General features: G+C 43.7%; 1 protein-coding gene across 3 annotated transcripts; it reads left to right on the forward strand.

The window, feature by feature from the left end:
* The first annotated feature begins 452 nt into the window (after nucleotides 1-452).
* Nucleotides 453-23,469, forward strand: MMEL1 (membrane metalloendopeptidase like 1). 3 transcript variants are annotated; one of them, XM_071766811.1, is made up of 23 exons: nucleotides 457-1,471; nucleotides 1,647-1,810; nucleotides 7,448-7,507; nucleotides 7,735-7,896; nucleotides 8,316-8,396; nucleotides 8,851-8,946; nucleotides 9,554-9,672; nucleotides 10,341-10,406; nucleotides 12,350-12,484; nucleotides 12,770-12,859; nucleotides 13,122-13,258; nucleotides 13,551-13,644; nucleotides 13,861-13,989; nucleotides 14,208-14,306; nucleotides 14,931-15,014; nucleotides 15,270-15,373; nucleotides 16,656-16,714; nucleotides 18,778-18,897; nucleotides 19,606-19,739; nucleotides 20,244-20,309; nucleotides 22,238-22,333; nucleotides 22,559-22,635; nucleotides 23,049-23,469. In XM_071766811.1, exons 1-23 carry the CDS (start codon nucleotides 1,467-1,469, stop codon nucleotides 23,146-23,148), a joined length of 2,277 nt encoding a protein of 758 aa, XP_071622912.1. In that variant the 5' UTR covers nucleotides 457-1,466; the 3' UTR covers nucleotides 23,149-23,469. The 3 variants fall into 3 exon arrangements, with proteins under 3 accessions (XP_071622913.1, XP_071622912.1, XP_071622911.1); XM_071766810.1 differs by having other exon boundaries at nucleotides 459-1,509; XM_071766812.1 differs by lacking the exon at nucleotides 20,244-20,309 and having other exon boundaries at nucleotides 453-1,509.
* Nucleotides 23,470-27,526: the final 4,057 nt, after the last annotated feature.

Genomic DNA, 27,526 nt, shown 5'->3' on the forward strand with positions numbered 1-27,526 from the left:
CCTCTAAGTAACCTCTCCTTCTGGAGTCAGCTCTCACAGATGGACACCCAGAATCTGCAAGTGCATCCTTTTACTTCAGATCTTTGTGTTCCTATCCTCCCCTTCAGATGGTGGGATGAGAATAGCTGCCTTCACACTTGACAGAAGCCTAAGAAAACGTGACTCTGGGGAAAAAAAAATAAAAAAAGGCGATTTCTCAAAGGGGTTATGAGGCAGAGTACTGACTAGAAGAGGAGGCTCAGACTCCTGGCAGAAGAAGGGGGAATTCGTTCATTCGTTGTTTGCTGCCCCGCTGATGGACCCAGGTCTGTGCTTGTGTTCTTGGAACATTCTGTGCTCCCAAGAAAGAGGACTGAAGCAGAGAAACCCCTGCTCTGCCCTCAGGGCTGCCTCCTGCACAAGCACACAGCTCAGAGCACCGGTACAGGTTGAGGGATGAACCTCCCTGAAACTGCGTATGGTGAGAACTTCGGCAGCAAGTTCAGCAAAGCAGGGAGCTCAATAAACCAGCCCGCAGGGGAAAAACAGAACAGAACAAAACCCAGAACAAAGCACTGCCTCTCCTTCATCCCAGAGTCAGCTCTGGAAAAGAATAAAAGACAAACCAAGGGAGATCATATGCCTCTCCTGCCCTGGCTCTCCTTGTCTCTCCCAGTTGTCCCCAGTTTCCAAGCCGTAGCGTACAGGACTCAGTGCAGAGCTGCAGCAATCCAGAAATCCGTGTTTCCAGGCAAGAAGCCGTTCCCTTACATTGCACCCAAAAGCTGCCAGCACTCGGAGCCAGAGGGTTTCAGTACCCTCCGACTTGAGGCTCCTTCTGCCAGCGCAGCAGCCAAATAACCTGGTGGCAGATTTCAGGAAAGCTGGAGGAAAGTTGGGAGCAGCCGCGTCGGAGCGGAGCTGCTGGCAGGCTCAGCCCCGGCTGCTGCGGCCATCAGCCCTCCTCCTCCTCCCTCCTTCCCTCCCCCTGCCCTGCCTGCACCTCCCCGGAGCTGGGAGCTGCACACACGGAGCTCACAACTTCCAGCATGGATCTTAGAAGCTGGAGGTCACCAACTCCTGCGGACCTGCGAGCTGCCACGTGTTGGAGGAGCCTTTCCCAGCCCTTCATCCCTGCTGAGGACGGAGCAGCCCCTGCTCACGGGCAGCTGGAAGGATCCCTTCTTGGATTCTGCTGCTGCTAACACAGCTCTGCAGACCTACTCACATCCAGAGAGGAAAAATACTTCGAAACAGCAAGATACTTTTCCAAGTGGGGAGTGGAAGGAGGCAGCTTTTCCCCTCCTTCCCTGTTTGGGAGAAAGGAGTTGCCCAACCTGGTCATGAGACTTTTCCATGCTTCCCCAAAGCAGGCTCCTGAAGTTATGACACTGCCCCACTGGGAGCCTGGGGTAGTGTAGTCCAGAACAGCCCCCCCAGCAGCACACCCCGAGTGTGGGCACTCTGGTGGGCACAGGAGATGGAGAATGAGGTTGGCAAATCTGTGGACAATCAAATGGACAAATACATGTAATAATCTGGGAGTTTTCTTTCTCTCTTTGCTTTTTGTTCTGCTTCTTTTCTCCTCCCTGACTTGTCGTGCATTTATTCCTATATTGATTTTGCTGTGCTGTTAATTCTTTCTTCCCTTCCCCTCCTCAATTTAGAGTTACAATAATGGGGAAATCAGAAAGTCAAATGGATATTGTGGAAAAATCAACAAAATCTGGGAAGAAATCCTGGAGCTTTGTGGCCATCGGTCTGGCTGTCTTGCTGCTCCTCATGACTTGTGCAGTGGTCGCCCTGGTGATCCTGTATGCCAGCAGCAGAGGTAAGGAACCTGGGAATAACTCTCCTCTTCCCTCTGCAAACAACATACCAGTCTCTTTGCAGAGCTAAATGAACACAAAAATACAGGAAGACAGTGAGGTCACCTCTGTGAGGGACTTGGCTGTCTCTGCCGTGTTCCAAGTTCATGCACAGAGAGGATTGTGCTGGATTTTATTTCATTTTTAAATGATGTGATGCAGGATTTTGAGCTTTTAGTTAATTCTATGCATTTTACTGGATTCAGCATTGTTTTGACAAGGATAACTAAGTGTTGCACTATTCTGGAGGGGAAGGTGTGTGTCTGTACATCTGTGTGTCAGGCTTGGTGTTCCTTACTTTACAGAAGCCCGAGTCAGGACTCATTATTGCCAGGAGTTATAAAGCTCAGGAGATCTAAAGGGGAGATTGCTTAGTACAGTGTGAAAGCTTTTGGGGCTTTTTTAAACAAAACCAAAATACAAACAAAACCCCCAAAGCCAGTATGTGCTGAGGAAAAAGAGACTTTTTTAATACAACATCAGGCAATTTATCTCTAGGTGAGATTTGGCTGAGTGACTTTGATACCAAGGTCTTGCCAGGAACCCAGCAGTGAGGGGTGTTACTGTGAGGTGCTTTGCCTGACAAGGCTAAGGGCAGAGCAAGCTTACTCTCAAAATCCAAGTTTTTCCACAGGCACATCAAATGCAGAGCCCTATATCAAAATTCTGTGAAGCAACCAACCTGATGGGCAGCAGCACCTGCCCCACGTTTGGCATTTCCTGTAACGCCTCATGGGTTCAGAGCTTTGCTAAAACATCAGAGAATTCATCTAAGTCTGAATAGCAAATCTGAAGCCAGGCATTGTTTCCTCCTTGCATTGTCTCTGCATCCCTGCCTGCAGTGAGCTGCTTGCTTCACTCCAAGCACAGCACTGCACAATTCCAAGCAATAATTCATGAGAAAAACCTTCTTACTGCTCGTGGCTTTTGCTACCACTACTGAACGTTACCAGCACTTGTTCCAGTGGCAGATGAAATCTGAGTAATTGCTATTCACAATACTCAGAAGAAAGTTGCTTGTATTCATTCTATGATCTCTGGAGACAGGAGGAAAACAAATTCCCCAGAGTGAGCTCCTAGGGCAGGAGTTTCTGTAACAAAATATTGAGCTCTGCAGAATTTTGTTCCTTGCATGTGTAAAGATTTTGAGAAATCTGTTCTCTATTTTGCTTCCTGGCTGCAGGCAAATCAGAATTCAGGTATTATTAATATTCACCTGAATGCTGCTCTCATACAAATCCACGGGATGTGCATGTAAAGTACTTTTTTCTATGAAAGGCTTATCTGTGAGAAAGCAGTTCACACATCTAAATATTTTTCAGGCTCGTATCAGCAATTAAACTGCCACTAGAAATGTCTCCCAGGTGCAGACATTCCTGAGCAAACTGTGAGTGCAAAGTGACTGCAGAGCTGACCTGCTGCCTGTCCTGTACAGTGTGCAGCTCCTCCTGGCTCTTTTCTCCTGCCTTCAGGAAGTGTTTCCAGCACTGGTAGTCAGTGTCTGCCTCACTGTTTACATTGAATTATACATCCCTGAGCTACTGCAAGGTGTAGCCATACCCTAGAGCAGCCACAAGTTTTAGGTAATTCCCAGGTAGGGATGGAGCAGCAAGAACCTGAGCCCACAGCATCTTTTAGATAAGGGCCTCTGTGTACTGCTTGGGTCTAAAACTGAGAAAACAAAAGGTCTGCACTACAACCAGTGAATATTCCTGCACAACATTTTTTGTCTTGAAAGGTTTTGTACAAACAGTGCATTTGGTTACAAGGATTACCTGTTTTACCTTAATGTCCTCTCTTTTTTATACAGGGAGGTGTATATATATAGGCTTTGTGGTTCAGGGAGTACATTTGTGTTCTGCTTGCACACAGCCTGCAGCAGAGCCCTGGGTGTGAGGAAGAGGCCTCTGGTTAGAGCAGGAACTCCTGTGATGGGTGCTGACCCTGACTGCAGTTGGTACCTATGTACCCAGACAACAAAAACACTGAACCTCTCACAGTAATAGTTCTAGAAGCACTTTGGGGATTTTTGATATCCAAAGAAGTTCTAAATAAACTAAAGGAAAATATAGCAAGAATAGCAAAGTAATGTTGGGGTGATTTTAGAAAAGGAAGCAGACAGAACTGAAGTCATTAGCCTTTGAATCTGAATCCACCACGCTCTCAATCTTTCCATCACACCCACACATACATCTCTGCAACCTTTTCACAGCTCTTTCTCAGTTATGTTCTACAAATATTTACTAAACTCCAAATCTCATCACTTGTTGGAAGGGTTACAGGCTGAAGAACATTTCAGCACTTATTGTAGCTGACACATCACGTCACAGTCAGTGACTTCTCCAAACAACTTCATTACAAACAATTTCCATTCTCACCTAATTGCTGGTCCTGACTGCTCAGAAGTCATGTTATTAGTTTAATTAATATTTTATTCACTTTCTGGCTCCCAAGTTTGGGGGGTTTCTTCAAGAAAGATTTGCAGCTACTTTTTTTGTCTCTGCATCCCCACAGGTTGTCACTTGTTACAGCTGTTCCAAAGCTGGAGGGCACCTGCACTCTGCCCTTTGAGTCAGGCTGCAAACACACAAACACAACCCTGGGGCTAAACAGCACCTTGTGCTGGGAGTGTTGCACTCCTGCATTCCCTAGGCTGTGAATGTGGTTGATGTGCACAGGAATAGTGGATTCACAAGAACCTGCTGACCAGGGGCAACATCTGAACTGGTGGCTGGCACACGAGAAGAAGCTGTGCCCAAGATCTGGCTGGCTCCTAGGCTGATGTGGTCAGTCATCCTCTGACTCTGTGGATGTTGATTAATGAGGCAGGAGATGGAGAATTTAAAGAAGTGGCAGCTAGCTCAGAAATCATGAGGAAATGACACTGGGGTGGCAAGACTCTTCTCTGCTCAGGTGGAGCTGTGTGAACGTGCAGTAACAGGGCTGCAAAAGTGGGCAGATAGTTAAGCAATGCTGACATGAAATTCTGTCTCAGCCATGCTTATAGCTAGGCTAGAGGTAAGAAGTCCTAAGAGAGGTGGAATAATTGTGTTCCAGAGTCCATCTGAAGACACTGACATTAGGTACAGCCATCCCTCTCAGAGGAAGAGAAGCTCAATGTGGCAATTACATTATTTGTTGCAAATAATTCACAGCAGCACCAAAGGCTGCAGTGCTGCCAGCACTTCTGCAGAGGGGATCTGCAGGAGAAATAGCTGAGGTGCTGAAAGGTAAAGCTCACACTTGACTGCCTGGTGGCAACTGTGGCTGTAATTGCTTCAATGTGTGCCATTCCCAGCCATCTGTGGGCCTCAAAACACACAGCAGGGAGACACTAAACACAAACTGGCTGCTTCAGGGACTGTACAGAATGATTTGCTTCGCTCTCTTTGCCTAAAAATGCACTTCAGTGAGGCTGTGAAAAGCAACTTGTACTTTAAAAAATTGTCATTCAAAAGATGAACTGCTGAAGAGGACTACAGTGCTCTGCAGTCCTCAGAAGTTCCACCCTGCTGCTGACCAGTAAATGCTTTGGACATCCCTCTTTGCCAGTTTTAAAAGAGATATCCAGGGAAGGGTATCTCAGGAGAAAGAGGTGGGAAAACAGAGGGATGGATTTTAAAAGAGAAAAAATGTTGTAGGAAGCTGGATCCTGGATGAACTTGGCTGTGAGAGAAGGTTTGAGAGGAGAAAAGCCTCAATTTCCCACATGCCCCTAACACTGAGGTTTTGGCTTTTTGAGCAGCAGGAGGAACATGGGATTCTCCTGCATCTCCACTTGCAGCAGTCTTTGTCCATGGATGTCAAAGCAGGAGTCTGTGTTGTTACAGCTCCAGCCTATCAGCAATACTCAGCCAGGGAGGAAACCCAAATACCTCCATTTATACTGAAAACTTGGGCAGTTGTTTTTAGTGAAGTAATTTGAGCAAATGAAGTGCAGCCAGCTATCTAGCTGAGACTGCAGAAGGTACATTTTAGGTTTGTTTCTCATTATCTGAAGGCCAAGGGGTGCAGCAGACCGAGTCTCAGTCAAGAGAGCAAAGACCCAACAAGTATTTTGTGGAGTAAACCAGGGCAGTGTTGGTCATATCTCACACAGAGTCAGGTTGGCTTGGTTCTTTGTCAGGAATGGTACTGAAGCATGAAAGAGATAATTGATAGAAAAACAAAGGAGCCACTTTCAGGAGTAAACTGAGAGCCCCCCACCAGCCATTTCTAATTATCTGGGTTTGTGGCAGAGTTTCAGAGCCCTCACTGCACAACCGAGGTTTCAAAACAGCTTTGGCTTCCCTCCTTACACAGCTCAGTTACATTTTCACAGTCACAAGGGATTTCTGAATGTGGGGAGTTAGAATCTTGTTGAAAGCTGTGGGGTTCCGGAAGCTGAACTTAGACATTGTCAGGTTATACTGAAGAGAGAAGCTTTGATGAAATAAAAAAGCTTCATTTGAGCCCTGCCTGGGCCCTGGGGACAATGACAGAAATCACTGTCCTGAAGTATGCTGAGCCTCTTCTTCACCTTGCCCATTGCCCCTCTAGGGACAACTCCCACATACCATTCCATACCATATTAAACTACTCATTTCTTTTCCCTCAAACATTTATTACTTGTGTTTTTTGCTCAGATTGCTGAACACTAAACTGTAACAAGGCACGAGGTTCTGCTGAGCCCTGCACGTTACATTCCCAGTCACAGTGGGGGCTTTTTATGTTGCTTCCAGTGATGAACTTCAAAGCCCTCTTTTCTTCCCTACTGTTTTCTTTCTATCTGAATTACTGCAATCTTGTTTGCTCTCATGTAAAACACTTGTTTTCATTGGAAGGATTTTTTTTAGTAACTCTTTTCTGCAAATATCCTATTGTAAGGATCAAAAAAAATGTTTAAATCATCCTGTTGGAAAGTAAGGGTGTCAACTTCTTGTCTTCCAGCATGAAACCAAGTAGTTGTCTATTTAAGTAGATGCTAAGCTAGTCCAGTTCCACAAATTTGGAAATTAAAACAGCAAAATTAATTTTGTTGTGCCCAGGACCAAGGCTGGGTGTCAGATCCCTCCCACTGCAGTTCTGTAGCAACCAGGACACAAGGGTGCCATGACCAGCAGCACAAACACATCCACCTTAGGACTCAGTGTAAAAAAAATCTGTTTTTTCATGTACAAAGGGTCTGCAGCAGAAGTTGGGGCTGTGAATTCACATCAGGGCCCTCTGCAATCACTGCCTGTGCTCATGGCACACACAGCCCACCCCATGGCCCTGAGCACACTCTGTGCTACACTCACTCAGATCTGCTGCTGGGAGCTCTGCCATGCATTGAGATAACTGATAATGACTTCACTGGACTTTTTTTTTTTTTAACTGGACAGTTCAAACTCCCTGTCCAGACTGCTGCAGTGCTGCTTCCAACAAATTCTCCTCATAAATCTGCAGATAAGAGACTTTTCACAGTTGTCATTTGGTATCTTTTACTGGCACTAACATTCACTGGCTTGCTCTAAAGCTAAACAGCTGTCACTGAGGCTGGGCTGCTGGCAAGCAACACGGGCAGCAATTTCTTTCCAAAACAACTAATTCCATCTGCTTTCTTACTCCTCTCCCTGCAGGCACCCGCTACAGCACCAATTCAGGCAACATCTGTACCACACCTGGATGTGTTACAGCAGGTAATGATGGTTCCTGTGGGCAAGTATTGCAGGGGGGATGTTTCAGGTGGTTTTGGTTCTACTGAGCTTGAACAGAGAGGAGTTCAGGCTTTAGGACTGAAGAAGTTGAGAAGGAATGACACTGGGCTGGATACACATTGCAGTGCTTGTGCTTCCTGACAGCCCTTGGTAGTTCCAGGGACTGCTGGGCAGTCTGTGGAACTCAACTCTCTGATTTTGATACCCAGCTGCTAGAATAATCCAGAACATGGACTCAACAGCTGACCCTTGCAAGGATTTCTACCAGTATGCCTGTGGGGGCTGGCTGAACAGACACGTTATCCCAGAGACCAGCTCCAGATACAGCATCTTTGACATCCTGAGGGATGAGCTGGAGATCATCCTGAAAGGTAGGAATGAGGCTGCTCTGCCCTTGGTTATGCACTCGTGTTTAGTTCCAGATGTTGCTGCACACTGTGCAAGGAATAAACTTCCAGAGAAGTGTTGACTGTGATTTTTTTTTTTTCTCTAGTCCTTTAATCTCTACATCTCTTGCTACATCCATTTTGTGGGAACATCCTGTTCTCACTAAAAAATAGCCATAGGTGATTTGGTCCTAACTTCAAAAGGAGCAGGACAAGCTGCATGCATGGCCCTCTTCCTGACACTCCTGCCATTAATAGCTCCTTTAAAGAGCACTTCAGTTTCACTGTAATTGAACTCTACAGTAACAAGTATTTACCAGAGACCTGAATTCTCAGCAATTTTTATGGAGAGATCAAAGCTCTCCAGGGTAAAAAAAACCTCACTGCAATGGTTTCTTCCCCAGGTGTGCTGGAGACTTCAGATCAAGGAGACAGAGAAGCATTTCAGAAAGCTAAAATACTTTACAAGTCATGCATGAATGAGAGTGAGTCCCTTCCTGTTCCACTGATTCTCCTGTTCAGTGCCAGTGCACAAAAGCACCAATCTGCTTTTAAGCCAGAGTGCAGCTGATCTTGGTTTAACCTGTGTGGCCTTGCCTGGAAAGCTGATCTGCCCCAGGACATCCCCAAGGCTTTGTGTACAATCTGGGATGCAGAAAGGATATTGGTTACCTACCTCTGGTATTCATCCAAAGCCTTCCCTTCCCAATGCAAAAACCTGTCCCGTCTCATCCTTTCCTAATGCATTCAGACAACACCAGTACTGAAGCCAACAGAAGGATTTTCATTTCTTTTCTGAATCCTAATGTAGGAGACACCTGATTTCATGGTGTCTCATTTTCTGCTGTGACAAATTCTGACTTAAGCTGTTAGGTGCATTACCCATTTTTCTTAATCTTTTCTATAAAAACCATATAACAATGTTTTTTCCTCTCTCAGGTCTCATAGAAGAACGAGATTCACTGCCTCTGCTGGAGGCCTTAACACTGGTTGGAGATTGGCCAGTGGCTTCTGCAGACTGGAATAAGACCAAAGGTAAAGCCTGAAAGAGTTCAGTAGTGTTTTGGGTTTTTTTTTTGCTGCACTAAGTCAGAATTAGTCAGAATTACTGCACTAAGGAGATGACTCCCATTGTATTAGATCCTCCAATTTAATCCTTCGTAAAGAACAGTCAGGGTCTTGTGCATATTTAGCATGCAGTGAGCTGTATAAATGTAAAACCCATATTACAGGAGCTTGTCCATGAACAATGCACATTTTGGGACAAAATGTGAGGAAACCAATGGACCAACACAAATACTGAAAACAAAAGTAATACAGCTGTGTTCTACTGCCTGCAAATTAATTGAGGTTTGGAACACAACTGCCTAACTTGACAAGGTCATGGTGATTGATACTATGTATAAAGAATTGCACAGGTATATAAAATAATCAGTAAATTATTTTTATATCACTGAGACAGACAAGGCAGTAAGAGCAATCTAGCTGCTTCTGGACACTACAGGAGTGTCCTCCACAAATATTCTGACACCAGCTGCAGGCTGGTTCTGAACCATTTCAGCAGTAGGTTTGCAAACTTTACAGCTTAACCAGTCCTGATACATCTAGATATTTAATGTGTATTTTCCCTTTTATCTCCCAGAGCCAAACTGGAGCATGGAAGAAAATCTGTCCATAATGAACTCCAGATTTAACAAACGTGTCCTCATTGACATGTTTGTGTGGAATGATGACCGGGACTCCAGCAGACACATCATTTATGTAAGGAAAGATCTGCAGGGCAGTATTTACCTGCCAGAGCCCTGCTGGGCAGTTATTTACCCTACACAGCTGGGCAGTTATTTACCCTACACACAGATCAGCTTTCCATAAGTGGTGGGTAGGCACAATGCTGGCAAAATGCACACAACAGGTCTGAACCAAGTGGCAGAGCTGCCCTTCAGTCACAGTGAGAAACGTTTCGTGGTGGCACAGCTTTCCTTTCAGTTAAAGGAATAAAAATCAATGGAGCTTTGCTTATTTATAGCATTTAAGGGTTGTAAAGCCTTGGGACTTGCAAAATGTTCTTAAAACACATAAATAATATTTCAGAGTTTGTTCATGTGTGCTTATGCATGTTCTAGCCCTCAAGTCAAACAACTTCTTTTCTCAGAATGCATTCATAGATCTCAATGTTCACTGAAAGCTTTTGTTTAATGACCCATCCAAGTATCCATCCTGCCCTTATCTAGAAATCCAGAGCCAAAACTTGTGCCTCCCATCTCAGCCCAGTTCCTAGAGAGCTGAACTTGTTTGATTGTTGGAGTGTTCTGCTGCCATTCCAAGCCAGAAGGATGGCACATCCAGTGTTTCCTGTTGCCTTCCAAGGATTTGGACAACCCCAGTTCCTCTTCCTCACTAACTAAAGAAATGTGTCTGATTTCCTTCAGATTGACCAGCCAAGTTTAGGAATGCCATCCAGGGATTACTACTTTAATGGGGGCAACTATCAAAGAGTAAGTATTCTGGCTAATTTATTTCCTTTCTGCTACTAAAACAATATTATTACTTTTCCCTGGGTTTTGGGATACTCAAATATACGAGTCTTTATGTTATGAAGCAATCAGACTATGACATTCATTGATACTTTTTTCCTAATTATTCCAGAATTTTGTAAAGTTTATAAAGGAACTGAACAGCTGCATAAATATCAAGCCTCCCAGAACTGGCCAATTCATACAGATGAAAAGGTTATGGGAGAATAAAATCATAATGTCTTCTATCTTAAAACAGTCTCTAATTTTGAAGGATAGGTTGATATTTGCTGTCCAGATTATCTTGGATTTGCTTATTTCTTCATCTAAAGCCACTGTTTTGGCTTTAATAAGGTGGAAAGAGATGAGAGATCTGGGAGAAGAATTGTCATATTGGATGAACGTACAATTCCCCACAAAAATACTTCACAAGAATTTCATGTCTTCATTTGGAGAAAAAAGTTAAAATAAGAAAAGCATTTTACACAGAGCAGCCAAAGCTGTTAATGGAACAGATTCTGAGCTATGAATAATCACCACTTACTCCCCCCTTGCCTAAAATTACATTAAAATGGTGAGAGGTTGTTTTCTAGCTGCTTTTCTCTGAAAATGCACAGAGAAAAACTGTGAGGTCTTCTGTAAATACATAGAAAGCTGTTGCAAACATAGCCAGATAATTTATCCAAGTTTCCAAGATGAGAGCACTGCTTTAGTACATTTTATTTTCCTTAATTATGTCATACTAACAAAGAGGATTTGCAGCCTAACATCAAACTAATTTTCCTAACAGGAATGGAAGGGAATACAGAGAGACAACAATCAGCATTTTAGGCTCTTTTGTCTGGTGGCTGTAAAGGCAGATGAAAACATCAGTGAGACTCCTCCTCATCCTACTGCAGTGTATTTGACTATATCCTCATACAAAACACAGCCTAAAACACAGTCCTGTGGAGTTTTTATGGGATTGTTCCCACACCTCCTGGACACCTTTCCAACTGCCAACCTCTGTTATTCCAGCTCGTGATACAACTCAGTCTCCACGTAGCTGTGTTGGGAGCTGCAGATAGCTGCTGGAACAGGGATCCTGTCCTGCAAGTGGCACCTAGTGAGTGGCCATTACAGTAGGAAAAAGGGATATTTATGCATCATTACATGAAAGTCAGCCTTAGACTGATTTGTAGGAAGGAGAAAATCAGGTACAGTATCACATAGGTGATCCTGAATTAGCAGAAGAAAACAAGTACTGCTTAATACAGTTTTGATTTTAAAACATAAAAGAAGGGCTAAGACTGTGTTTTTAATCTTAATAAGGAGGAGACACAACCCCTTTTTATTTGCTATTTAACAGCTCACTTCCCACAGACAATGAGCCCAGCTCTGATGACCCAAACTCCCCCTGTGCTTAGTCCAGCATCTTTTGGCAAAACTCCTGCTGAGGCCTGTGGGAGTCTGGCCTGATTAAGGCCTCAGCACTCAGTCTAAAAACACAAATCATCATCATGTAAATGCCCAGACTCAGTTTCACAAGAGTTGTTGTATTTATCTGGTTTCCAAGGCATCCAGAGAAAGAAAAGTAGGCAAGGAGGACAGGTACTATTAAGCTGTCCTGCATCAGAGATCAGGACTCCCTCAGCAGCCAACTATCTTTTCAAGGTCCATTCTGAGGCATAAATCCCAGCCATACCCTCCTGGTAGAAATAAAGCAAAGGTATCCCTGGGAACCATCTGAGATGGAGGGTTGTTTTTTTTTCAGACAGTAAAAACAAAGTTTAGAAGATTTATGGTATTATTTTCAGAGAACTTAAACCTTCCACGTTTACCCTGGCATTTTGTCTGGTAGGGATCACTATTCCCATCCTGTAAGTCAAAGCAGGGAGCTCTCTCTGCTCAGGTAATTGCAGCTCTGCTCTGTTTCTCATGTGCAGGTGAGAGAAGCTTACCTGCAGTTCATGATCACCATTGCCAAAATGATCCGGGAAGACAAGAATATGTCTAGAGATGATTCCTATGTCCAGGAGGAAATGGCAAAGGTTATGGAGCTTGAAACAGAGATTGCAAACGTGAGTACAGATGTAAAGAACACCTCAGGGAGGAGGGAAAAGTTAGGGGGAGAGGCTCTTAGTCTTTGAGTGAACAGAGGGAACCCCTTGGCTCAGGATACTGTTGAAACTTCATTGAATCAGGAGGGCCTGAGTTCATACACTGACCTTCAGAAAGCAGTACTGTGCTTTCTTTTCCAAAATGAACTGTCTTATCCCTTTGTGTGTACTTGTGCACGTGCATGCAATTTCAGCCATTGATAGTTGTGTCTTCTATTCTTGTAATAACCTTGTGAATGTCTTCAGGCAACGACCCCAGCAGAAGAAAGGCACGATGTGACTTTGTTGTACAACAAAATGACTTTAAAAGAGCTACAGGAAAAGTTTGCATTGAATGTAAGTCTTTAATGAGCAGTCTAATACTTTCAGCCTCCTCTTTATTACCGTGCCAATTGGAAATTGTGTTGCATCTCTGATAAATTCACAGAGGTATAAAATCATTCCCATTCTCAATCTTGTCTTCAGAGAGTCCCTTAAAAAACATTTTTCTCCTGAACAACACTACAACTACATTCAGTCCTGTGAAATATACAAAGTCCAAACAGTTACTAAGGCACTTAAACACCCAGCACTGGTTCATGTCTTTCTGTCTGCCTAGGAGTTCAACTGGACCTTCTTCATCCAAGGTGTCATGTCTTCAGTAAGTGTCCAGGTTGACCCAGAAGAGGAGGTGGTTGTATATGGCATGCCCTATCTGCAAGAGCTGAAAGCAATTATCTCAAAGTACTCAGCAAGGTAAAGAAACTGGAGAAAATCCAAGACAAAAGTCGTGGAAGTGCTGTGGAAATGTCAGTCGTTAGGCATCCTTGCAAGTTCTGCCAGAGCTTCTCTGAGAATAAGGACACCAGTTCAGTGCCACCTGCAGAGTGTGGAGCTGCTGGCAGCAGTTTGCTCACAGATCACAAACAGCAATCGTGTCCTTTCTTGTCTCCATCCCAGTGAAGATTCCCCTCTGCCTGCCTGCCTGCCTGCCTGCCCCAGTGCTGCTCTTTACAGGGATTAACCTCAGCTTTGCTTCCCCACACAGCACCATCCAGAACTACCTCATCTGGCGACTGGTGATCGATCGAGTCAGCAGCTTGAGCCGGCGGTTCAAGGATGCCCGGGCCAGCTATAGGAAGGTATTTCCTCCCTTCCTAAAGACACCCTAGAGACAGAGCCCCACAGCCACCAGAGGTGGCCCTGCTCAGACAGAGCCCTTGTCAGCACAATCCGATGTCACCTCATCCCCAGACCGATCTGCACCAGCAGCCCACGACAAGGGAAACCTTTGCTTTAGGCAGCGATTCAGAAGAGCGGTGCAGGCGGGATGAGCCGCGGGGTGCTTTGCCTTGCAGGCACTGTACGGGACAACGCTGGAGGAAGCCCGCTGGAGGGAGTGCGTGAGCTATGTCAACAACAACATGGAAAACGCGGTGGGAGCCATGTATGTCAGGGAGACATTTGCTGGTGAGAGCAAGAGGATGGTAGGTAGTTCACCCTTCATACTATTGTACAGCCACACGCTCCCCTCCAGCCGAGCTCCCGTTTTGTCTGTTAAAGAAGGCAGGAGAACTGAACTCATGTGTGATGCTCTTTCAAATGCTGAATGTTTTAGAGCATAGAATTTCAGGACGTGATCTCTCAGTGGGAAGTTTTTCAGACTATGCTGTGGGTGATTAATTCCTTACTGCCTGTCCTGTAGGTGCGAGATTTAATCGATAAGATTCGGGAAGTCTTCATCGAGACCTTAGATGAGTTACAGTGGATGGATGAGGCATCAAAAGAGAAGGCTCGTGAGAAGGTCAGAGATAACAAGGAGCTCACTATTTCCTCCTCGAGTCTTTGGAATTTTGTAGCATTGCTATTCCCATTCCTCTACAAACGAGAGGAAAAAACTTCTTGTCTTCACTGTCCTGTCAGCAACTACTACATTGTCCTGCTTAATCCTTTCTTAGCACACATACATTTTGTTTCATTCAATGACTCTTGTGACCCATGTTATAAATGAGGAGAGAAGATGGCACCAACCAGGGTGACAATGAAGTGCAGTGCAGTCCATGATGAAAAAAATGTCAAAGTTTTCATTGACTTGAGGACCATCAGCACTGGTCCAATAGCAAGAGGAAAAAAACAACAAAAAGGGGCTACATAAGAATTAAGCCCACCCAGTCCCTGCCAGAAGGTGCTGTGGGGTCTCCCCATAGTTGCTGGAGACCAGGAGGTGAGGCAAAGGCTCCATGATCCATACTAAAATAATTGGTGCATTTGAACCAGGTCTTTACTGCTATTGTCCACCTCTTTGTGAGAAACCGGATGGAAATATTTAAAGAATTTGAACAATTACATGTACTGAAACTTAAGAACCATACACAAAAACCAAACCACCCACAAATAAAAGGAAACATTAAAAGCTCTTTTCTTCCAGGCAATGGCCATCAAAGAACAAATTGGCTACCCAGACTATATTTTGGAAGATCAGAATGAAAAGCTAGATCAGGAATATGCCAATGTAAGTATGCTGTGCATACCTCAAGTACCACCTCAATAGAAAAACCTCCACTTACTCTCTTGCCACTCAAAATACTCCCAGCTGTGTAACTGTCATTTCCAAGTGACTGGATAGCACACAGACTTTGATAGTGTTGAGCATTTCATAAATAAATGCAGGCAAAGAGCAAAACACTCCTAGGAGATACACTCAGTGGCACGATGCATTCCTCTCTCTACACAGCTTACTAATCTACTTGGGTATCTGTTTCTTTAGTTAAACTTCAGTGAACATAATTACTTTGAAAACATTCTGGAAAACCTGAGAGCTGGAGCCCAAAAGAGCTTGAAAAAACTTCGAGAGAGAGTTGACCAAGACATGTAAGTTTCCAACTACATGCTACAGACAACCTAAGCTCTGAAATAATGGTTATCATGCTGGAGTCATGCTGTGGCTGGCCAAGAAGACTTAAAGTCTTGGGCATAAGCAATTTCCTGAAATGAAACAAGTGGTTCATTGCTTTTTCTTGCAGGAATTAATCCAGTTCTCTTGGAATCTCTCTAATCCTTCATCAAGCTGCTTCACAGTCAGATATTGCATTAAAGCTACTTAACACAAAGGCAGTGACAGATCTTTCTGACAACTCAGCAAGCAATATCATGGAACTTCAAAAAAAAAAAAAATATATAATCAGGGGAAGAAAGCTTAGACTATTCTGGCTGGATTTCTGTTGGAAACATGCCCGACCTTGGGGTAGTTGAGCACTAGGTCTGATTTATGTCCATTTCCAACCAATTACTTCACACTGCACCAAATAAAGTCTAAATGCATTTTTCAGGACCTTCCAGTCATAGGTGCAGGTTTGGCTGCTTCATGATCCCTTCTTTGACTCCATGAGTGCATCCTGGGGAAGCCTCAGCCTGCACTGCCCTAGCTGTTAGCTCCCAGTTCTCCACACTTAGGCAAATCCCCAGCTAGTGCTACTCTTAAAACCACCAAATAAAAGCACCATGTTTATCAGCTGTTGGTACAAAGCTCCAAAGTGAGCAGGTGGCATCACCACCCAGCAAGAGGCATTATGGATGGTGGCCCTTCAGCCAAAATCCCCAACACTTCTGCTCCTTCTAGGAGTGGTTTAAAGCACATTTGTGGGAACCTTTGCACAGATTCCTGAAGCAAGCTGCCTGTGCCTGGTAATTTGGGTATGAAATACCAATACTTTGCACCTTCCCTATGTAATGTACTACAACTTCTAGTGATGTCTCACACAGCTTAAAAGGTTTCCCCAAGGAGACATAAAACCACTTCTCCCTCCAGAGCCCGATTTTCTTTTGAATGTAAACTGTTCCTTTCTCCTCAACTTACACACTATTAAGATAAGGTGGTAAACAGCTACCACATTCCACCCCAATGTGTCTGCTCAACATTCAAGAGCAAAAGCATTTTTCTCACTTTGACTTGGGCATTTTCTGTCATGTAAGTTGCCCATAAATGAGACACCAATTACTTCCTGGTATTAGAATATTTCTTCACAGCTATGTTCAATGGCACCCTTCTTCCTTATATGCAGACTGCATTTTAAAAATAATAATAATTCAATAAAAAGGATGTCTTTAAAAAAGACACCCAGCATTACTAACTGTGTGTACCATTCCTTTTCAGATGGATCATTGGAGCTGCAGTGGTCAATGCATTCTATTCCCCCAACCGTAACCAGATAGGTAGGTTGACAACAATTCTAAACAGCTTCACAGAACTAATTAATCACTTTTTTAAACCACAAAGGTGCAGGGCAGCTACTACAAATCTGCCTCCGCCCCTGTGGATATTCCAGGCAAGGCAGACAGGCTGTTCTTTTCAAGCAGTCACTTTGTTGATGAATAACCAGCTCCCTCCCTGCCCCAGGCTTGGCAGACACAATTTATATATTGTAGCTGGAGCAGCCTTATGTTTGGAAGCCTGAGACAGTAACTGCTGCTGCCCCGGTGCCAGCTTCAGAGAGCTGAGCAGGCTCAGTGTCTTCTGGGCTGCTTCTACTCCTGTTCCCACATTCCCCATATGGGCAGCCCTCCAGTTTGTTATCTGTACAGATGGTACTGAAATGATACTGATAAGAGGCACAGCAGGCTCCACAAACCCACCTCTGCTTACAGAATGTCAGAGCTGAGTGCTGGCAACACTGCCAGGCTGCCCTTTCTTCTGCTTAGCAGAGATCCTCAGACTCCAGGCAGGGGCAGCCATCCTGCCTGGCTCCCCAGCCTCTCTGAGCTGCTCAGATGAACCTTGCAGATGCTGCAGAGTCTTTGCTGAATTCTGAGCTTCCCAACCAGCAGAGAAACCAAATAATTTCTACTGAGTAGCTCTTAATTCAAGCCCCCAGACTGCCAAAATCTGCTACCCTAGTACTGCCAAATGCTCTAAGAGGAAAAATCCTTTTTAAACCAGAGAGCAACCACGTCCTGCTCACAGGGCAAGGGCCAGAAATGGAAAACAACCCTACCAACCAACCAGCCAGCACAAGGGAAAACTTCACATAATTGTTAAAAGCAAAAACCTCGGGAGTGCTCAAAATTCATCCCTCAAGGCTCCTCAGAAAGAGCTGCTTTCCATTTGTACAGCTTCCCCTTACCTCCATATTGCAGGCTGTGTGAAAGCTGCCACCAGTCTTCCAGCCAGAGCAAGACCCCCTTCAGCTTGCTCATGCCCAGCAGCTTGCAGCTATACTTCCAGGTTCCCTAATTATCCCAGGTGGTTTCATGCTGGTGTTAATCAGCCATCAGCCACATTTCCAGGCAGGGAACTTGGGTCTTAAAGGGCTGGCTCCTCTCTGGCTTGGCACCTATGAGTAACGTGGAAGTTACTGATTTAAGCAACTTGAAGATTAACATTCAAGCCCAAAATCCAAGCCTAGCCACCCACAACAGTGTGGATGTCAACTAAACCCTGTTTCTTCCTCTCTCTACTGGGAGGAAAATAATTTTCCACACTACTCTTGGTTTCCTGTTTCAGTTGCAGTCTGTCTCATACATTTCTCCCCAAAATTGTACAGATAAAACCTGCTATATAGTCAAAAAGGGGTTTGTCTCTAAGTGAAATATTTGTATAATTTCAGTATTTCACTTCTTGGAAAGTGTTGTGTTAGAATTAATTGGTTTCAGTCTGAATTCCTCTAGCAGGGTATACTCTTCACCTTATGTTCATGGGATGTGGACTAAATGCCACTGACTCTGGGCTTTTTCCAGCAGAGGGAAGGAGCACAGCCCTCTCACTGTCCCCCCCAGCTGGCAGCCAAGTGCACTTGGCCATCTGTAGGAATTGCTGCTGGGCATGTTTTACACTCTGAGTGTTTTTGGTTGGCAGCCTATGATTCCTAACCTTTCTTTAACAAAAACAAAGCAATAAAACATCCATTAGTTCCCCTATAAAATGGCTCTAAAACACAACGTGTACTTATCACCAAAAGACAGTTACTAAACGTTTTGTTCCTGACTTACTGCTGCATACCTTGTAGACCAGATTAGGCTAAAGCTGAAATGTAAATGAGGCTGAGGTCTCAAACAAGGAGACTCTGCAGTGGCAGAGGTGCTAAATTAAACCTTTATTAACTTGTCATTTTCCATTTATCAAGAGAAACAATTTCACACAAGGAGGCATGATGTTGCTCCTAATAACTTTATATTTTATGTTCCTTCCTGAGCCTTAAACCAAGCTAACAATGTGTCTGCAGAGTATGCACAGATAAATCCAGCTCACAGCATCTCCCTCTCTCTTCCCCTCTTTGCAGTTTTTCCTGCTGGGATTCTGCAGCCCCCCTTCTTCAGCAAACACCAGCCACAAGCCCTGAACTTTGGAGGGATTGGGATGGTTATTGGGCATGAAATCACCCACGGGTTTGATGACAATGGTGAGAAGATGACTGAGTAAATATTATTCTTCCAGTTGCAGTGTAAGAAAGGGAAGTTGCACACTGCTGGGACCAGTGTGTGCAGACACAGACAATCTCACACCTGCTCAGTCCCTGTCTGGGAGCAGCACAGCCACATTATTAACAATCTGTTGGACATTTTGCAGGGAGTGCTTCATGAACTAAGGTCACACTAGAAGTAAGCAGATGTTACAGATAAATGGAGTCGATGACAATCCTCAGGAAAAGCTGTTACTTTTGCAGCATTGGCAGACTGGAAATACAATGCAAACATATATGCTGGCTCCTAAAGCAAAATTAAATTAGTCAACTACATGCTTGGGATAGAAAAGCTGTCAGTAGACAGCTTATTTTTTTTTCCAACCCAAACATTTGAAATAAATTGACTTATTATTTTTCTAGATTTCTATGTAAAATACTTGGGGCAAAAACTATCTTCTGATACTGTAAGCCACTAATTTCTTGCACAGGGGTTTTCTTCAATGTGTCTTCTCAATGTTAATTAACCCTGTGCAGATTACATGTAAACACACAGCACAGCTTCAGAAACCTAGATTTGTAGCAAAACAAAGCATGCTCCAGCCAGTCAGCTGGCATTAAAAAGAAATGGGTGCTACACTGAAGGACACTTCACTACTAACACTACTCTCACTCAAAACTGTCCTTTTTTCTTCTATTATCCTACAGGCAGAAATTTTGATAAAGATGGGAATATGTTTGACTGGTGGAGCAATTTCTCAGCAATGCATTTCAAGGAGCAGTCCCGTTGCATGGTTTATCAGTATGGGAACTACACCTGGGAGCTGGCTGGGGGGCAAAATGTAAGTGAAAACAACCACTGGCTTTGTATACAGAAAAATAATGTATGGAAAGGGAGAATCTCTGCAGATGATACATATAAACCTGCATGAACAACAGGATAAATAACACAGAAAGATTGTTCCCTGTAAATGAGGGATAAAACCAGCAGTACCTGTGAGCTGGGCTGGTGGTGAGCTGGGCTCACGTGTGCTGTCAGAATAATGAGGTGATTTTGGAAGGGAGAGGGCAATCTGCTGTTTGCTGCATTTCACCAGTGTATGTTCTGCCCAGCAGCCCATGTTCTGCTCATGTCATATTTCTGCATGCTCCCTCTACTCTATAATCCACAGCTTTTACCCTGCTTTGTATTGTAATTCTCTTCTTCCTCTGACCTAGCACAAAGTCACTGCTTCCTCCTGTTCCAGACATGACTGTCTGTGATGCATGACTGTGCTTCAGCTGGTGGTTCTTAGCCTCCCCAGTGTTACTGACTGCAGAGCAAATGAATGGTTGTTCTGTTACAGGTCAGTGGAATAAGCACATTAGGAGAAAATATTGCAGATAATGGTGGAGTCCGACAGGCTTACAAGGTAACCTTCAAAATCCTGTGAGTTAACTTTACCCCTGGGACTCAGCACTGGGGTTACCTATCCAGCCATTAAAAGACTGACAATTAACAGGTTATTACCACACTTAAAAACTGAAAACTAGAATCCCATAAATGCAGTCACAGTGTAGGATTGCTGCCATCCATGCACCCAGGAGAAGACCACCTGATTCTCCATCCCTCCTGGATGTGCTGCAAACTTCTGCCTGGGGTAAACCAGGGCAATGTTCATGCACAGACACAGTATTTATTAGCTAGGAAAAGGTAAAAGTCTCCATTTTCTAAAGCCCTTAATTCTGAAGATGGCAGCCACAACTTCAAACAGCTTGTCACATGGCAACAGAGCACTGATTTCTTGGCAACAGAGTTTGGTGATATCAGGAAGCAGAACAACTGTTTTCTCCAAGTTTGTTTCTCTCAGGCTTTTCATCTCTGATCTCCAAAGTGACACATCAGGTAGGACATGAAAAGAATAGATGGAAACACCATCCCCTTCCCAAGAGGGATACAGATCTACCCTAACCTAATAGGGTATTAGATTATACCCTATAGATTAGGGTATTAGAGTACCCTAATCTCTATCTACCAAAACACCTGTCTCTAAAAGCTAGCTCCTTTGTTGCATTCTTTTTGTGTGTTTTATAAGCTTTAGGAAAACAAAACAGCATCATCCCTTCTACCTTGCTGCTCATTCCATGTGCTGCTCAAGTGTGAGCATGGAATGTTCTTTTCTACAAACAAACCTAACAGATGTCATGGTAAAACTCTTTTTCTATGGTGTGCTGAGTATCACAACAGTGAAAGGTGCTTCTAGAAGAACATCCTGAATTTCCAGAAATCTAAACTGAAGATTCTGACTCTGAGGGACACCCTTAGCATTAATTACTTCATTAAAGTGACCATGTACTTGGGTTTAAAAGCTCTTACACGTGTGGAGAAGCAGCATGGTGTGACACGAGGTGTGACACACAGAAGCCTCTGGTGCTCTGAGCTGCTGGATGTGTTTTTCCCCTGGGCTCTGTCTCCTATATTTTGTGTGCTCTGGGACTGTGTCAGCAGCTCAGAGGATGAGGTAACAGAAGGTTAGAAATCAGCCAGCATGAGGACACATTAACTTGTCTCCATTATGTCAATATACCTAAAAAAGGAAAATTGGCCAATTAATGTGTAACAATAACAGGTAATGGATTTAGCATTGAGCAAGGTTATTATCTGCTATTTTATGAGCAGTTACATGAAGAGAGAAAAATCATCACCATAGAACTGCAGACTTAACACTTTTATTTCCAGATACCAATTCCTACAGAAAAAGCCAGTGAAAGCTGATGATTAACTTCAGCCTGTGGCCATGGGCATTCAGTCTCTGTAGAGTTACTGATTTCATAGATATCCCCAGCTCTACTTAATATGATATTAGTAGCCAAGCTTTGTCATGCTTGCTTGCTGAGCCACAGCAGCAACCTGACAGCCCATCAGGGTGGTGGCAAACCTCTGACTGGAGAAATTCAGAATAGGCCTCCAAATGGCTCCATGAAGAACACACATGGATTCCTACAGGGACAGTCACTGCCAACAGTAACTGCTACTCCAGAACTCCACTTCCATGGAAGACTTTAGTACTTTTCCCTGTTTTATAACAGTTTTCAGGTCAGAGAATACCATATGTATGAAGCTGAATGCAAATTATCTTTGGGGTTCATTTTTTTTTTACTAGAAATGTCAACAAAGTACTTATGAGGACAGATTTTTCATAAAATTAGCTGTATGTTTTTATTAGAAAGATGAAAGCTAAGAAAATACAGAAGGGAAGATATGCTGGGTTCATATACACTGTGATTAAAATCTCTCACTCTAAAACAACATCCAGACTGCACATCATGCCTCAAGGTGTGAATCTGTGATCCTTCCTAGGCCTACTTAAAGTGGCTGGAACAGGAAGGGAAGGAGCCAAAGCTGCCTGGACTGAATCTGTCTCACAAACAGCTTTTCTTCCTCAACTTTGCCCAGGTAAGATGACTTGGTGATTAGGGGAAAAATTTTACAGTACTTTTTCCAAGAAGCTGATAAAAGAAAAACTGATCAGCAAATAACTGTACCTATGCTGCCTCCTCTATAAAATGGACTCCAACTACAGTGTTACAAATTGGGATGGCTCCTAAAAAAAAGCAACAAGATCCCCAAATTGAATTCCCTTTCCTACTGACCCACTAATGATTAATCCTCCTTGTCTAGGTTTGGTGTGGCTCCTACAGACCAGAATATGCTAGCCAGTCAATAAAGACTGATGTTCACAGCCCTCTGAAGTACAGGTGGGTTTCACTAACTGATTTACTAATTGATCCTTACTTGGTCCAGCACAGTGCAAAAGGGCAGTGGCTTGTTTCCAGCAGCTGCACTCTAACAGACAAGATAAATCTCATTCAGCTTTCAGAATTCCTCCCATGGCCTGCAGGACACTGCTAAATTTAGGGCATTTTCCTTTACCTGGCTTGCTAAACTTGCCAGTCTATAGAGAATGGGCCAACACCCACTTACTGTGTGCCCTGGTTATTCTAGCATTTCATTAATCATATTAGCTATATTTTTCTTGCATCAAGTATGTCATATTCTGAGACTGCAATTGAGTTTTAAGGCCAGAATTCACTTCATGGACATGGCTTTCTGTTTTTCTAGACCCAAAATGCACTATATCCATGTAATTAAGTTCCTTCTCTTTGTTTAGGGTGATGGGATCTCTGCAGAACTTTGAAGCATTCTCAGAGGTGTTTCACTGTAAAAAAGGCACAGCCATGCATCCTGCAGAGAAATGCAGAGTGTGGTAACCAAAAAAGAACATTGGTGAGGATCACTCATGCTCTGCTGGCACAACAAACAGTTCTTGCCAACCATGTGCCTGATGTTCTCCCATTCAGTCACAGCCAAGGCCACTGCTGCAGCTCCTGGAGTGAGGATGGAGGCAAGGGCAGCACTGGAGCTCCTCCAGGTCCCCTGGGAGGCACAGGGGGGGCTGGGGGCTGTGCTGAGTGCCCCTCTCTGCTCCACAACTCAACCGACTGTTTCCAGTGATGTCCTGACTGTTATTAAGATGCTGCATCAGGGTTACAAAGACTCATTCTTAAATAAAAAACAAAACCAACGAGCAACTATATATCTATTTTTCAGAAAGGAACAATACTTTTAGTATGTCTTACAACTGCACCCTGCAAACCTGTTTGAGATGTTTCACTGAACTGGTTCCCAGTATTCTGAGCCAGTTTCTCGTGCATCCTTCTCCCAGTTCCAGGTTAAAGTCAGCTTAAGCTCTCGTGCTGTGTCCTAGCACTTTGATCACTGCTTCTTGTCAGAGGTTGCTCTTTGTCTTGGTGTGTAGCCAAGTGAGCTGTGTGTCCCAGTGCTACCTTCCTGCACAGCTCAGCTCTCCCACTGCACCCCAGCTCCTCAGCTCCAAAGAACAACTGTACCACCACCTTACAGTGAGGTATTGCTAGACAGAAGTACAGATTCTGTTATTAGGGTTAAAATGACAGGGTCCCTGCCTCCAGAGATATATTTAAAGTTATGCTTATTCTTGTAGAAAGTGTATAAAATACTTTTTGCTGGATAGCAAACATGTATCCATGGAAACAATCAAGCTGTTTTAAATCCTGTGCCTTTTCATCTTGCCATAGGCTATTTTTCAGTATTCACTTGGAAATGTAACACATTAATTTTTAATAATAATAAAAAAAAATCACATTAGCCAATTCAGCAAGCATTTCACTACAGAGAGTTTTGGGTGGCTTTCCTCAGCAAGCATTCTGATACAAAGATACTATTTTAAACTTCCAGTACTTAATAGTGAATTTTAAGTACTCTTCAAATGCTTTTATTTCTAGCACAGAAATCACTGGAAAGCAAGATAGTAGCTGCTGGTGCTTAGCTTACAAAGTGCCAAATGACACTATTACTTTGCTTCACAGATTTTGTTAGCACAGCACTAGCAGAAGGTTTGATTATCAAACCAAAAGGGAAGGAAATGAAAAATCACCTATCAGAGACAGCTTTGCCATAACCAGTGTCCCACTGAACTGCTCTGGCTAAATCACTCAGTGAAACCCTCCTGATTTTTTCATTAATTTTACCTGCTACAGGTAAAATGTTGATTTCACTGCTACAGTGAAATCAGTCTACAGATAAATTGCTGGAGGGAGAATATATAGTTGCATTATACTTCATTTCCATCTTAAAAGTAATGTTGGAAGATAGCTCTCAGAGAATCAGTGCTACCTCAGGGCTTAACCTACCCTTCTGTGCCCCTCAAAGTCTGAGTTTTAAGCACAGAAGAGAGAACAAGTAGTAAGAGGGGTCAGTTCCAATTTTTAATCCATTTATTTAATCTCTCTTCAAAAGTAAGAACAGACTGTTCAGCATGCACCAGCAGAGCAGAGTTAACAGTAACAGAAAAACTGTTAAAATACTCTAGACCAGGATGAAGGTCCCCTTTAAGTGACTTCAAATCTCTTGGAAGGAAACGTGGAGGTACAGACCCTGGCAAGTATGTCCTGCTCCTGCCTCTGTAGAGTTTGAAGGGCTGCAGATGTTAAAACTTTTGGTTCTGCTGAGAACCATAATGAGATGTTTACTTCCTGTTAATCAGAAAAGGTTCTGTGTGTTCCCAGTGCTCTGCCTCAGAGCTGGAGGAGTTCAGAACACAACCCCCCAGACTCACAGTGCTATCACCACACTTAATGCTTGGCTGTTCTGTTAAGTTCCACTTCTCTCTGAGTACCAGAACCTCTCAAAGTCAGAATTAATAATGCTACTAAAACACAACAGAAACAGTTTCATAAACACTGTGGTAAATCATCCCTGTGACACAGATTATCAAAGAGGACACAAGTTAACTCAAGCTAGAGCACACAGACTCTGCAAAACCCAAAGAGACAGGAACTAATGCACATTAATCCAGGTTCAGCTCAAACTTTAAATAATCATGAGCTTGTGGCTCCATCCAGGACAAGAACCACGTGGTTGGATTACAGAGGGAGCAGCAGATTGGTAAAATTCAGGTGCTCTAGAAGGCTTCATGCCCAGGATACCATTTTCTGCCTCCCATCATTAGAGCTGCAGAAGGCCAGATCAGAGATTGGGTGAGAACTGTGAAGACCAAGTTCTGCAAACAACAGGGCTTTAAGGTGTCTGCAGCTGGATGTTGAAGATAAGCTTCATTATCATCCATTCTGGTTTTTATTCACTTTTAAAGAGTTTTGCTTTAAAACTGACCTAATGGTCTTGTCCCAAGCCTTGTTAAAACCATCATACAGACTGGGTTTGTATTTGCTCCAGGGCTGGATTATACATACATTGCCTAGGAACTTCATTTTTCTAAATTGTTCTTTATCTGCCTAAAAACTGACCTGATCTCTAGCCCTCCTTAGTATGCCCTGCTGTTCAAGCTTTATTCTGGCCACTGAAGTCAGGTTCACCTTTCTTATCACATCTTTCATAGAAAGACCACCTGGCTACTGTTTCCTACTGGAAGGATTTTAATTTAATGGCATTAAATGACTGGTTACAAGACAGTCAAGTGCTCTGATAAGTCAGCTTTTGTTATTTAATTACTTGTGTATGGTGGCAGGCAAAATAAACTGTATTTGACTGCATTTTGTCCATCTTCACTTACTGGGATTTCCCACACCAGACTGCACTCACCCAGTACAGCCAAGGCAGGGGATAAAACCTTTTTCCCTTGTGTAGCTGATGTTTCCAGTAATGCCAAAGTGCCTTTCTGTCCTCTGTCCTGACACACATTTAACAGCCAGGTGTTTCCCCAAGAAAAGCCTCCTGGCCTGAGATGCCTGTGATATCTGCCCCCTAAATACCCCACTAATGGACACCTACTGACTCAGCTTGTTCTGAGAAAAAGGAGTTCTCCTGGGGTGAGTCCAGCTGTGCTGTGAACACTGTTCCTTCTGCCAGCTCCTGCTCAGAGATTCACCCTCACAATTAGGTCCAGATTAGCCTGACAAACACAGCTGTCATAACAAGGTCAGGTAGTCTGCCTGCCATGAGGAAAATTCTAGGGTTTGTAAGAGAGTGACACTTTAAATACTGCACTGTTCAGCAGCTTAACTTGCCTACTAAGTCACCAGTAGCAGGACTTCAGAATAAACTGCAGTTGGAATTCTTCTGCAGGGACAGAAGAATTAAGTAACCTACATCTTCCAGCAGCAGAATATCAGAAAAAAAGAACTGAATTTGAGGAGGATCTTTTTAATGTTAAGTCCATGAGACAACATATAAAAGGGGAAAAAAAGAAAAATACCAACTCTTGATAGGCAGCACGAACAATATCTGTTACATATTTGCAGCTATCATACAGGACTGGCAGGTCTCCCACCAACAGGGAGTAACAGAACACAGGCAGTCCTTGCAGCTTCCATTTTGCTCAGAGATTTCATACTCCTGTTTTTTGTTGTCAGCTGCAGAGATCTTCACTGCACTGTAACACTTACAGGAGTAATGATGGTTGGGGAGCAGGGTGCATGGCCCAGGATGTTCCCAAAGGTCACAGAGATAAACACAATTATAAAAAGCACGAGACTATGGAAAAAGGGTCACCCAAACTTGTGAGCAGTGATCATGTGCTATGAACTGTTTTAATTGGACTGTAACAACTACAGGTGTACTACAGATAGCACGTACAGATACCAGAAATGGTCCTGGAGCCACTCAGATTTGCATAGAATCCCTCTATAGAAGTTACTGTTCTTCATTACCATTCTCACAGGACAGTTTGGGCTCTGAATTGCATTTTCTTATGTTTGTTCACTGAAGTTTTCTCAGAGGAACTATAAAGCTGTCTGATCCTGGGCTGTCAGGCAGCTCAGGCAAGTGGCAACAGAATCTGTGTGCCAAGCAAGGGAAACAGCACACAGCCACACAAAGGTCAGGTGGAGGAGGTTCACAGAGCTGACAATTTAATTACTCTGCAAAATCATTAAGTGCTGGAGCAGTGCCATGAGAGGATCTGGCACATGCAACTGCTAAAGGGATAATTAAAATGTGCCTGGGAGGTTCTATCCCAAGTTATTATTACAGCACATGGAAGTTACTTTTCATGGAAGTTCATTACACCTCCCACCTGCAGAAGACTCCTTCCATCTGTCACTTTGTGGCTGTGCCAGCACAGCCCCAGTGCTCAAGCTACAGCCTCCCCTG

This window comes from Heliangelus exortis, chromosome 23 (genome assembly GCF_036169615.1).
Source record: "Heliangelus exortis chromosome 23, bHelExo1.hap1, whole genome shotgun sequence".
NCBI lineage: Eukaryota > Metazoa > Chordata > Aves > Apodiformes > Trochilidae > Heliangelus > Heliangelus exortis.